Source organism: Loxodonta africana, chromosome 3, assembly GCF_030014295.1.
Source record: "Loxodonta africana isolate mLoxAfr1 chromosome 3, mLoxAfr1.hap2, whole genome shotgun sequence".
Taxonomy (NCBI): domain Eukaryota; kingdom Metazoa; phylum Chordata; class Mammalia; order Proboscidea; family Elephantidae; genus Loxodonta; species Loxodonta africana.
Genome location: NC_087344.1, coordinates 11,984,685 through 11,996,403, shown reverse-complemented (window position 1 = coordinate 11,996,403; position 11,719 = coordinate 11,984,685). Strand labels below are relative to the sequence as shown.

Here is an 11,719-nt window from a genome sequence, read left to right as displayed (position 1 = left end):
TTCAGCACAATTGGCCAAACCTAGCATTCATCTTAGCACTGGATGCCCTGGTCAACAACTGGCAACATCTGTACGTCTTTACAAACTCTTTTAGGGCGGTTGCCTGAGAGTTTCCCTTTTGGGAACCCCTCGCCTCACAGATACCCAATTAATCAAGGTCACGCATGTCTCTTCATGTACTAATACCACTATGCAGAGCTTCACCAGAACATTCCTTATCCCCTCAGGAGTTCCAGACATTACTGATAGTGACCAAGGCACTCGTTCCACTTCTCAGAACGCACCATGCTGGGCCCTTGAAGAAGGCATTCAGTGGAACTCTCACCTCCCCAATAAACTTCAGGCAGCCAGTTCAATAGAGACGCGTCATAACCCCCTCAAAGAACTCAGATTTAGGTGTGTTGTTAGTTGCCATTGAGTAGAACAGCTCCATAGGTTTTTCAAGGCTGTGATCTTTTGGAAGCAGATGGCCAGGGCTGTCTTCAGAGGCACCTCTGGGTGCGTTCAGACTGCCAACCTTTCTGCTAGTAGATTTACACCACCTAGGGATTGCTTTATTCCAAAGTACAAGTGGACCTCTGGCAAATAAGTGTCACAATTGGCTGATTTTTCAGAAGTAGGTTGCCAGGCCTTTCTTCCTAGTCCAACTTAGTCTGGAAGCTCAGCTGAAACCTGTTCAGCATCATAGCACCGCGCAAACCTCTACTGACAGATGGGTGGTGGCTGTGCACGAGGTGCGTTGGCCGGGAATTGAATTCAGGTTTCCCTCCAGGAAGGCGAGAATTCTACCACTGACCCACCATGGCCCTAGGCATTAAATGAACATAGGCAATTATGACTCATCCCCAGCTCCCAAAGTCAGCAGAAATCACCTTACACGCAGAAATCAGCAAGCCAAGGCAGCAAAGGCTTGAGGTCAGAGGGGACTGTAGTTCCTGGAAAATTGGCAGCCCTGCTAGCCCACCCCTGCCAGGAGAGGGTATAACAAAATCACTTTGCTTTATATGCTGTCAAATTTCACAGAAAGCATCCTTCGGCTTGGCCATGAGTGGGCCAGTCCCTCTCAATGTTGACCCCAGACCACCCCTCACCTCTCTGGAATTCCTGGAAGGTCTGGCCCATCTCATGTTGTGTCAGAAGCTCTGCTTCTGCCCTCCAGCCTTTTCTGGTGAACCTCAAAGCTCAGTTCCTTGTTTCTCTTCCTGAGTAGGAGTAGGTTTGAGGATCCAGCATTATAGGGTGGGAAGGAAAAGCCGTGGCTGTGTTCCTCAGCTGTCTGTGGACGAGGCATTGAGAAAGGACAGGGGATGCATGTGGAGCAGTGAGATTCCAAGGCACCCATGGTGCAGCAGCTGGGCCCCCTGGGTGAGGCTGGTTGGGGCTCTGGGATCCTGGGGAGGGGGACACAGGGAGTGGCCAGCACAGGTCTCAGCTCGCCCAGGCTCTGGGTCCACGCTCTGCCCATTTCAGATGAGGAAGAGTTGATAACCAGTAGTATCAGACATTCTCCAAAAGACTTTGGATTCCGACAGATTCACGGCCTCAAGTACTTTGCAGTAGAGCAGGGTTAGAGGATAGGGCAGGGACAGGTTCTCACTGACTCCTGGGTTTTGAAGGAGGTAGAGGCAACTAAACAGAATCCTGGATCCTGGGGGAGGTAGAGGATGGAGGACTGGACTCCTGGGTTCTGGGGGAGGTGGAGGCTGGGGGACTGGACTCCTGGGTCCTGGGGGAGTGGAGGCTGGGAAACTGGACTCCTGAGTCCTGGGGTAGGTAGAGGGTGGGGGACTGGACTCCTGGGTCCTAAGGGAGGACTGGACTCCAGGGTCCTGGGGTAGGTAGAGGGTGGGGGACTGGACTCCTGTGTCCTGGGGGAGGTGTAGGCTGGGGGACTGCACTTTTGGGTACTGGGAGGGGTGGAGACAGGGGACTGGATTCCTGGGTCCTGGGGGAGGTGGAGACTGGAGACTGGACTCCTGGGTCCTAGAGGTACTCAAGGCAGGAACAGGATTCCTGAGCCCTGGCAGGTTGAGGCAGTGGCATAGGGCTGCTAGAACTGCCCGCCCTTCTTCCCTCAGGGTGTCTGGGCCAGGGCCATGCCCCCTGGTACTGCTGCTCTTCTTCCTCCCATTTATCACTGTGCTTTGGTGGCTGTCCTGGTCCAAAGTGAGAGGCAGGCCCTGGGGGGTCTGGGCTTGCAGGTCTGGGCCTTCTGCTAGGGACACACCTGGGGTGGCCAAGTCTTGGAGGGAGGTGGGGCTTAAAGGCGAGACTCAGGTTCCTCAGGGGTTTCTCCTGTGCTGCTCAGAGAGTGTCTTCTACAGTCCCTTCCAATCCCCTGGTACAGGTGAGGTAGGGGAGGAGGAGGAGGGAAGAGAAAGGGGATTAGCCAAGACTTTGACTCTCAGAAATGATGTTCTGGGGACCCAGTGCAGAGTGTGCCACATAGTAGGTGCTCAATAATTGTAGTTTCTTTTCTCTTGGCACAGTCTCCAAGGTCCCTAAAGTCCTCAGCTCCAGGGGCTGGAACATTCAAAGCAGGAGGAAATCTACCAGAAACTCACCCAGCTGAAGGCTGGGGTTGGTGAGTAGCTGGACATTGGAGTCCTGGAGCCAGAGAGGGTCTCTGAGCCTCAGTTTCCTCATCTGTGAAATGAGGACACAGAGTAACAGTGATGATTGCGTTTGGTGCTGGCAGGGGTCTAGGTACACCGCAGGCGCAAAATTAAGGCAGTCATTTGCTTTCTGTTCTGAGCTCTAAAGCACCTAGTTTTCTTAATCTGGAAGAAACAGAACCCACTTCTGCTGGGTTCTCCTGGGACTGGGGAAGGGTCTCAGCAAGTGGAAAGAGGATAGACCACCCAGGGCATAAAGTTAAGGACTTTTAACAGCTCCCACGGTAGGGCAGCTACAGGGATATGAGCATCTAGATCTGGATCCCCGCCCTGAGCCATTCCCACCACCACCACCCAGATTGCCTGTGCCACCCTTGTTTCTGGGAGTGGACATTCTTCCAAGGAAACTGTTACTTCTTCTCTAACTCCCAATGGAACTGGTACGATGCCATCACTGCCTGCCAGGAAGTTGGGGCCCAACTGGTCGTAATCAAAACTGCTGAGAAGCAGGTATGCCCTGTGGGAGGCCCCAACTTGTCCTGGGCATGCATCTGGCCATTGGACAGCTGGGGAGGGAAGGATCACAAGGGTCTTTCTAGAAGTGGGGCAGTTTCACTTGGAAAAGTAAGGAGGAGAAAGATATGAACGAGGGGGTCCCAGACACCTTGCAAATAGGTTTAGACAAGATGTTAATATGTGTGAATGCTCTTGAGAACACGTAAAATGTAAGTAAGCCCCAGTGGTGTGCTAGTAAATGTTCAACAACCAACTCTCCAGTGAGGGAAAAGCTCTGATTTGTAGTGTTTGCCAATTTCCCCGGTGTAAATATTCCCACTACGGCTAATTTCAAGCTATCAGTGTGACATCACTCAATGTGAAGCTGGGAAGCACAGTCAGCTTCCACAAGGTGATACAATCTGGCTCTAGCACATTAAGTCCCCATAAAAAAAAAACCTATTGCCGTCGAGTCGATTCTGACTCATAGCGACCCTATAGGTCAGAGTAGAACTGCCCCACAGAGTTTCCAAGGAGCGCCTGGTGGATTTGAAGTGCTGACTTCTTGGTTAGCAGCTGTAGCACTTAACTACTATGCCACCGGGGTTTCCACATTAAACCCAGTCATGTGTAAATTCACACGAACATGCCTCGAACGTGTAAAACACGTAAACATGCAGTGGTAGCATATGTATGTGATGAGAGGCCGGAGGGCATGTATACTTGCAAGTCAGAACACATGTGCCCCTAGGATGCAGATGTGAGAGATACCCAGACATCCTGAGCACATGTGAGGGCTCAGGACCAGGCATGTTAGGAGGCTGAAGGTTAGACTGAAAGAAAAACTTCCTGCCAAGAGATTGCGGAGACACTGGGTGTCTTAGTTCCCTAGTGCTGCTGTGACGGAAATACCACAAGTGGGTGGCTTTAAAGAACAGGAATTTATTTTCTCACAGTTCAGGACGCTAAAAGTCCAAATCAGGGTCTTGGCCATGTTGATTCCTTCTGTGAGTCTGTTTCCTAGTTTCCGGTGTCTGCCAGCAATGTTTAGCATTCCTTTGCTTGTAGATGGGTCCTCACGTGGCGTCTGTCTTCCTCCTGTGTGTGTCTCTGTGTCCATTCTGCTCTTTTTATGACTCAGAAGTGATTAGGTTTAGGACCCACCCTGCTCTGGTCTAACCTCATTAACATAACAAAAGACAATCCCTGTTTCCAAACAGGATCACACCCACAGGTCCCAGGGGCCAAGACTTCAATACATATTTTGGGGGCAGGGGACACAGCTCAATCCATAACACTGGGTCTGGAGAATGGAGGGCAGAGTTCCCTCCTGACCTCTCCTCTGCCCCCAACAGAACTTCCTACAGGTACAGACTTCTACGAGTAATCTGTTCACCTGGATAGGGCTTTCTGACTTGAAACATGAAGGCATATGGCACTGGGTGGATGGTTCATCTCTGTTGCTCAGGTAGGTCTCAGGAGAAGGGAACACCCTGACACCTGGGGGTGAGGTTCTGAAACTATGACTAGAGCTTAACATAGAGGCCCTCCTCCACTGTCTGATCCCTTAAGCCTAAAAATCTGGGACTTTTATGTATTTTAGGAAGGTGGTCTTCATACCCATGTTCAGACAGGATGACCGATGCCTAAAAGTCCACCATCAAAGCTGCAAGAGAAGCTCACAGCCTGGGCGGGGCAGGGGCAGGTCCTGGGGCAGAGGCTCATGTTCTGGATGGGTCTTGCAGCTTCATGAAATATTGGAACAAAGGGGAACCCAACAGCAGTGGGGAGGAAAAACTGCAGAATTTAGAGGAGAAGGCTGGAAAGACTCCAAATGTGATAATAGCAAGTTCTGGATCTGCAAGACAACTGCAGCCTCCTGCTCCAGCAACTGAAGTCTGGTTGTTACCGTCATTCCCTGCAGCCCCAACCCAACTGCTGGGTTGCAGAACTTCACCCACACGCCAGGGTTTCTTCTCCCAGTCTGCAGGTGTGGAGATCTTGACAAAAGCTCCAAGACTTTTGTCAAATTCCTCATCCTTAATGGGCACTGGCCTACTGGCTTTATGGGCTTGGGTCCACCTCTGCCCCTCCTCTGGTTCCTCTTAGTTCCCCATGGCTAAGAGGTTGAATTCTGGGCCTTTCTTGGAGATTAATAAATAGGCCTGGTGTGGGATACAATTGGGTGCTTTCTGTGTTCCATCAGTCTACTCTCTCCCTTGCCAAGATCACAGTTTGGGTTGTTGCATCCCCTCAGATTTTATCATGTCCATGCACACCTTCCATTTGTTCAAATTCCATCCAGCATTAACTACACTGATTTCTGGAGCCCATTCTGCAGGTTGGAAGCACAAGGCAATTAATGCCCCTAATCAACCATGACTTGGGAGTTGGTGTATAATCACCCCAGCTCCCTCCCCTCTCGATGATGTGGTGGACACTGGGATGGGCCTCCTAGATTCCCCTTCAAGGAAGGACATGTTGCCCCAGCTGCTGGGAGGACTCTTGGTAGACTCCTTTGGAAATAGACTAAGCTGCAGAAAGCCACCTTGTCCAAGGTCATGCCCCTTCCCAATGCAGTGTACATCAATGCAGGGAGATAAAGATGTGGCAACCTTGGTTTAATGTGGGGCAACCGGAAGGACCATTTTGGTTTCAGAGCTCCCCATGGGGGTGACCTGTAGCTGTTGTCAGACCTGCTCAGCTTGGTGTCTCTCTCGGCCCATTCCTGCTTCCTTCTCCTCTCTTCCATGGATGTTGACCCCAGTGATGCTCTTTAATGAGCAACTTGAGTGTTAGACTCCACCTCACTCAGAGTCTGCTTCCCAGAAAAGCCAGCCCACAAGAGGCAGGATAACTACACCATTAGGTCATTAGTGGGACTGAGCCTCATTTGCCCACATCAGTCACCTGATCATCAGTGCACCCTGGATTGGCTCTTCCCCTTCCCTGTCTCACATTCTTGCTCCTCTACTGGTGTTTCTTGGGATCACTTTCCAGGTAAACTGCTTCATCCAAATTGTTGTCTCAGGCTCTGTTTCTGGAGAAGCCCAAGCCAAGATAACATATCTGTTATGGATTGAAGTGTGTTTCCCCCAAATATGTGTTGAAATCCTAACCCCTGTATCTGTAAATAGGACTCGGTTTGAAAATAGGAGTTTTTTTGTTGTTGTTGTTGTGTTAACAAGGTCATATCAGGTTAGGTCCTAAACCTAACCACTTCTGAGTTATAAAAAAAAGCAGAATAGACCCAGAAACATACACAGGGGGAAGACAAACTCCAAGGAACACCAAGGATTGCCAAGGAATGCCAAGGATTGATGACAGTTTCCAGAAACTAGGAGAGGGGCTCCCAGAAGGAATCAATCAACATGTCTGAGACCCTAATTTGGACTTTTAGCCTCCAGAACTGTGAGAAAATAAATTTCTGTTGTTAAATCTACTCACTGGTGGAATTTTTGTTACTGTGGCACTAGGTAACCAAGAGAATATCTCATGTTTTGATATCTGCCAGGCATCAGTCTTCTCTATCAACATTTTATTGGCTAGTCTTGTGTGATATTGTTTTTTCTTTTCTCACATTTCAAAAATAAAAGTGGAACTCACATAATATTAAAATTAACCGCTTTAAAATGTACAGTTTGGTGGCATTTCAGGACATTCACCGTGTGGTACAACCACCACCTCTGTAGTTTCAAAATGTTTTCATCACCCCCAAATGAAATTTCATACCCATTAAGCAGTCACTCCCCGTTTCCGTACCCCCTCCCCAGCCTTTGGCACCCACTAATCTGCTTTCTGCCTCTGGATTACCTACTCTGAATATTTCATGTAAATGAAGTCACACAGTCTGTGTGTCCTTGTGTCCGGGTGGTAGCAGGCACTAGTACTTTATTCTTTTCTATGAGTGAATGATATTCCATTGTATATCTGTACCACAATTTGTTTATCCACTCATCCGTTGGTTGCAATTTCTTTTTAAGATGCTTTTAAAATTCACTATAGCTTTGAATGTTCTAATATACTTTTTGAATAAGTAATTGTGCCTATAGAACCAACATGTATAAATCTATACAGTGAAAACTAAAGCCCCCTCTCTCCCCAACCTCTGATATCAAGAGGTTACCTCCCTCGTTTTACCCTCTTTATTATATCCCAAGTGACCCACTTGTCAAGTTGGTTTTAAAATCTGTTTGGCAACTCTTTGATACCATTTAAAAATTTGATTTGGTCTTCCTTACAGAAAAATTGCAGTTAATAAATGTATGTGGAGAAAAGGAAATAGGAAACCACCCTTAAAACACCACAGTAATAATTGCTGCAGGGAAGATCTAAGAATGGATGCTAAAATTCATGGGTGAGACTTTAAGGGGAAGCAGGATATTTGCATAACCTCAAAGTATCTCCTCCTCCAAGTATCTATTAATTACTACAGAGGTTTTAACATATTCTTATAAATTTTGTATACGCCTCTCTCTAGGAGGCTGTTTTAATTTTCCAGGGCTGCTGTAACAAAATATCCTGATCGGGTGGCTTATAAGAACAGAAGTTTCTTGACTAACAGCTCTGGAGGCTTCTTGTTGTTGCTGTTGACTCCGACTCATGGCGAACCCCCTGTGTTATAAAGTAGAACTGCTCCACAGGGGTTTCTTGGGTGTAATCTTAATGGAAGCAGATTGCCAGGCCTTTTATTCCGTGGTGCCAGTGGGTGGGTTTGAACTGTTGTGGAGACTAAAAGTCCAAAACCAGGGTGTCAGCTGTGTTGATTCTATCTGAGGACTCTGAGAATCTCTTCCATGTACCGTGATAATTTAAGATGTCGATAACATCAGGGGAAGCCGGGTGAAGAGTATCCAGGAATTCTCTGTACTGTCTTTGCAACTCATCTGCCAATCTAAAATTATTTCAAAATAATAAGTATTTAAAAGACTCAAATCTATTTGGCTGTGAATACAATTAATGTCACTGAATCGTTAACTCAAGAGTGGTTAAATTGGCAAATTTTATGTTACGTATATTTTACCAGGATGAAGTTGTATTTGTTTTTTAAATAAAACATTAATTTAAAAAATAATATGGTGTTGGTGCAGGAACAGGTAACCAGGTAAAATGGAAATAATATCTTATGATTAGAGTAGATAGAAGATGTTCACTATATAGAGAAAATGGAAACTACCACAAGTGTAGATATGGCTTTAACAAAGAGAAATTTATTTTCTCACAGTTTAGGAGGGTAGAAATCCAAATTTGGGGTGCCATCTCCAGGGGAAGGCTTTCCGTCTCTGTCGGCTCTGGGGGAAGGTCCTTGTCATCAGTCTTCCCCCGGTCTTGAAGCTTCTTGGCACAGGGAACCCTAATCCAAAGGACTCCTGTCTCTTGTTTCTTGGTGGTATGAGGTCCCCCTGTCTCTCTGCTCACGTCTCTCTTTTATATCTCAAAAGAGATTGATTTAAAACAAAACCTAATCTTGTAGATTGAGTCCTGCCTCACTAACACACTGCTTCTAATCCTGCCTCATTAACATAGAGGAAGGATTTACAACACGTACATGGGAAAATCATATCAGATGACAAAATGGTGGACAATCACACAATACTGGGAATCATGGCCTAGCCAAGTTGACACATATTTTGGGGGAACAAAATTCAGTCCATGACAGAATAAATCGCTTCTTTGCACCATGTACGAAAGTAGACTTTAGATAGATTACAGAGCTAAAGGTGAAAGACAAAACTATTAGGTTAATTGCACAATGTTAAGTGCTCAGCTGCTAACCAAGGGTTGGTGGTTCAAACCCACCCAGCAGCTCTGTGGAGGAAAGGCCTGGTGACCTGCTCCCATAAAGATTATAGCCTAGGAAACCCTATGGGGCAATTCTCCTCTGCCACATGGGGTCGCTATGAGTGGGGATCAACTTGACGGTACCCAACAACAACAACAATTGGAGAAAATTCAGGCAGATATCTTTATGACCTAGAGTTGTAGAAAAACTTCTTTAGGGTGATCCCAAAACAAAGGAAGACAAAAGATGCATTTGATTATATCCAAATTAAGAATCTCTGTCAAACAAAAAAAAAGACACCCTAAATAAAACTATCAGGCTGGTAGCACACTGGGGGAGATCACCGCAACACCTAAAACTACAAAGGGATTGATTTCTGGGATATGCAAAAATAATTTTGTAAATAAAAAGTACAAAACCCAAGAATGTGAAGAACCCATTTACAGAAGGAGAAGTGTGACCCTAATACCTTGCAACATGTTTTCTTCTTTTCAAAATGGGTGATTGAGAGCTTGACATAACTAATGCCATAATGATACTGTAAGTAATCTGTAAGCATTTTTTTTTTTTTTAATTGCACCAGTTGCTCTGGTCTCTTTCTAAAGGAATGCAGACCTCTCTCGGCTCATGGCCTTGGTCTGTCTCCTCATCTTTGTTCTCTTGAGAAATGGCCTTCAGCCTGCAAGACGGCAGCTGGGAAGGCTGCCTGGCACTTTTGGTCTGTAGCTTTCTTTCTTGCTCTTTATTTCTATCAGAGTGGACTTGGCAGGCCAGTTCCACCAGCCTGTTACAAACATACAGATTAGAGTCCCTATGTCCAACATCAACATGCATATCTTTAGTTTAATAAAGAGTTTCTTGTAGTTGTTTTGTGATGTATATGACCGTCTATGGGCTACGTGCTTAAAAACATTAGGTAATCCTTGCCAAAATGATACGTAAACTCTGATGTAAAAGTTGCTTTTGGGGGACCCTGTAAAGAACAGTCTGCATTGCTGTTGGGGCCCTCCTGTTGGTGTCACCTCCTAATAAAATTTCTCTCTCTTCCTGGCTTGGAGTACGTTTCATTGGCTCAACTACTCCAGGGGACGAACCCCAATCAGGTAACAGAAGCCTGAAGGTTGAGGTTGCATTCGAAGAACGCTTAAATTTATTAGTACTCAAAAGACCTGAAAGCAGTGACAGGAACAGACTCACGTACACCAGTCTTCACTGCAGCACTATTTACAACAACCAAAAGGTGGAAACAACCCAAGTGTTCATCAACAGATGAATGGATAAACCAAATGCGGTCCCCACACACAATGGAATACTACTCAGCCGTAAAGAGAAATAAAGTCCTGATGCGTGCCACAACATAGATGAACCTAGAAAACATTATGCTGAACAAAATAAATAAGTTGCAAAAGGACAAATGCTGTGTGATCGCACTTATAGGAAATATATGGAAAACAAAGTTTATTAGTGGTTACTGGGTGGGTGGGAGGGGAGGGGAAAGAAGGAATTTTTGCTAAGCGGGCATTGAGTTTATGTTAATGGTGGTGGGATGATTTGAAAAATGACAGTGAGGATGGTTTAGAAACTTGAAAAATGTAATCAATGTCACCGAATTATACATGTGGAAATTGTTGAATTGCTGTATATTTTCTTGTGTATGTTTTCACCACAATAAAAAAATTCTTTGTTAATTCCAGAAAGGGTAATGAGATACCACTTTTTGCCAATTAAAATGGCAAGAATTAGAAAGGTGCTTAGTTCGAAGTGTTGTGGGGAGACGGGAACCTTCATGCAGTGCTAGTAAATTAGTTGGATCATTTTGGAAAGCAATCTGGAAGTGTGTAGCGAAATTAGGAATGCATATATATACCCTGATATTTGGAAAATAGACACATTTTCAAGAAGGGCTGCCCCAAGGTGACATTTACAAGGATGTTCATCAGAGTGTTGTTTATAGTAGCAGAATTGAAGTAACTTACACGACCAGAAACAGGCAAGGAGTAAAACTTGGTGGGTACACACTCTGAAACAAAGTAGTAATGAGTTAGTTCTGCAGGTAGCAACATGTCTAGCACTCAGTGACTTAGGGTTTTGAGAAGCAGAAACCACATGAGATTCATGTTTTGTGCTCTTGAGCCGGTTCCAACGCACAGTGACCCTATATGGCTGAGTAGAGCTGCCCCATAGGGTTTCCAAGACTGTTAATCTTTATGGAAGCAGACTGCCACATCTTTCTCCTGTGGAGCAGCTAGTGAGTTCCAACTGCTGACCTTTTGGTTAGCAGCTAAGCACTTAACTGCACCACCAGGGCTCCTCAGCATTATATTACAGGATATATATTTATCTCCTCTTAACAAAGTTGTAAATTTCCATAAAAGCAAGAATTTTGCCGATTTTCTCCCTTGATGAATCCCCTGTGCCTAGAAAATGGTCTGGCAATATAGTAGCTCATCACCCCATGAGCAGGTCTCCCAGAAGCCACAGGAAAAAGGGTGTGGCCACCCAAGTAACATGCCCCTGAGAAATCCACAGATGTTGGGTTTCAAGAGGAAGCAGTTGGAGTGGACAAGCCACATCACTGTGACTTTGTATTTTCTGTGGAAGCCTCTGAGCCGGAAGCCAAATGATTGCATTGAGGTCTGAGTGAAAATTGAGGTTTTGTAGGCAACGGTCACTCTTCCAGGAATACTGGTGTAATGAGAAAGAAGGAGCGGTCTCTTCAGATTTGGTTGTTCCCAGATACACCCATTGCCTTCCTGGCATGCCAAAGGCACGTGGCCCCCCTCAGCACCCCAGATCCATTCACCGTAGTGTTTGCTTGAAATCTAAG

The 11,719-nt window shown here is 46.0% G+C and overlaps 1 protein-coding gene across 1 annotated transcript; it reads left to right on the top strand.

Moving 5' to 3' along the window:
- The first annotated feature begins 1,340 nt into the window (after positions 1 to 1,340).
- LOC100672381 (CD209 antigen-like protein 2) lies at positions 1,341 to 10,337 on the top strand. Its single transcript, XM_064279827.1, is given in 7 exon segments — positions 1,341 to 1,566; positions 2,490 to 2,524; positions 2,527 to 2,580; positions 2,931 to 3,125; positions 4,466 to 4,578; positions 4,856 to 4,902; positions 4,905 to 10,337. Coding segments are annotated over 7 exon segments (771 nt in total). The 3' UTR covers positions 5,006 to 10,337.
- Positions 10,338 to 11,719: the final 1,382 nt, after the last annotated feature.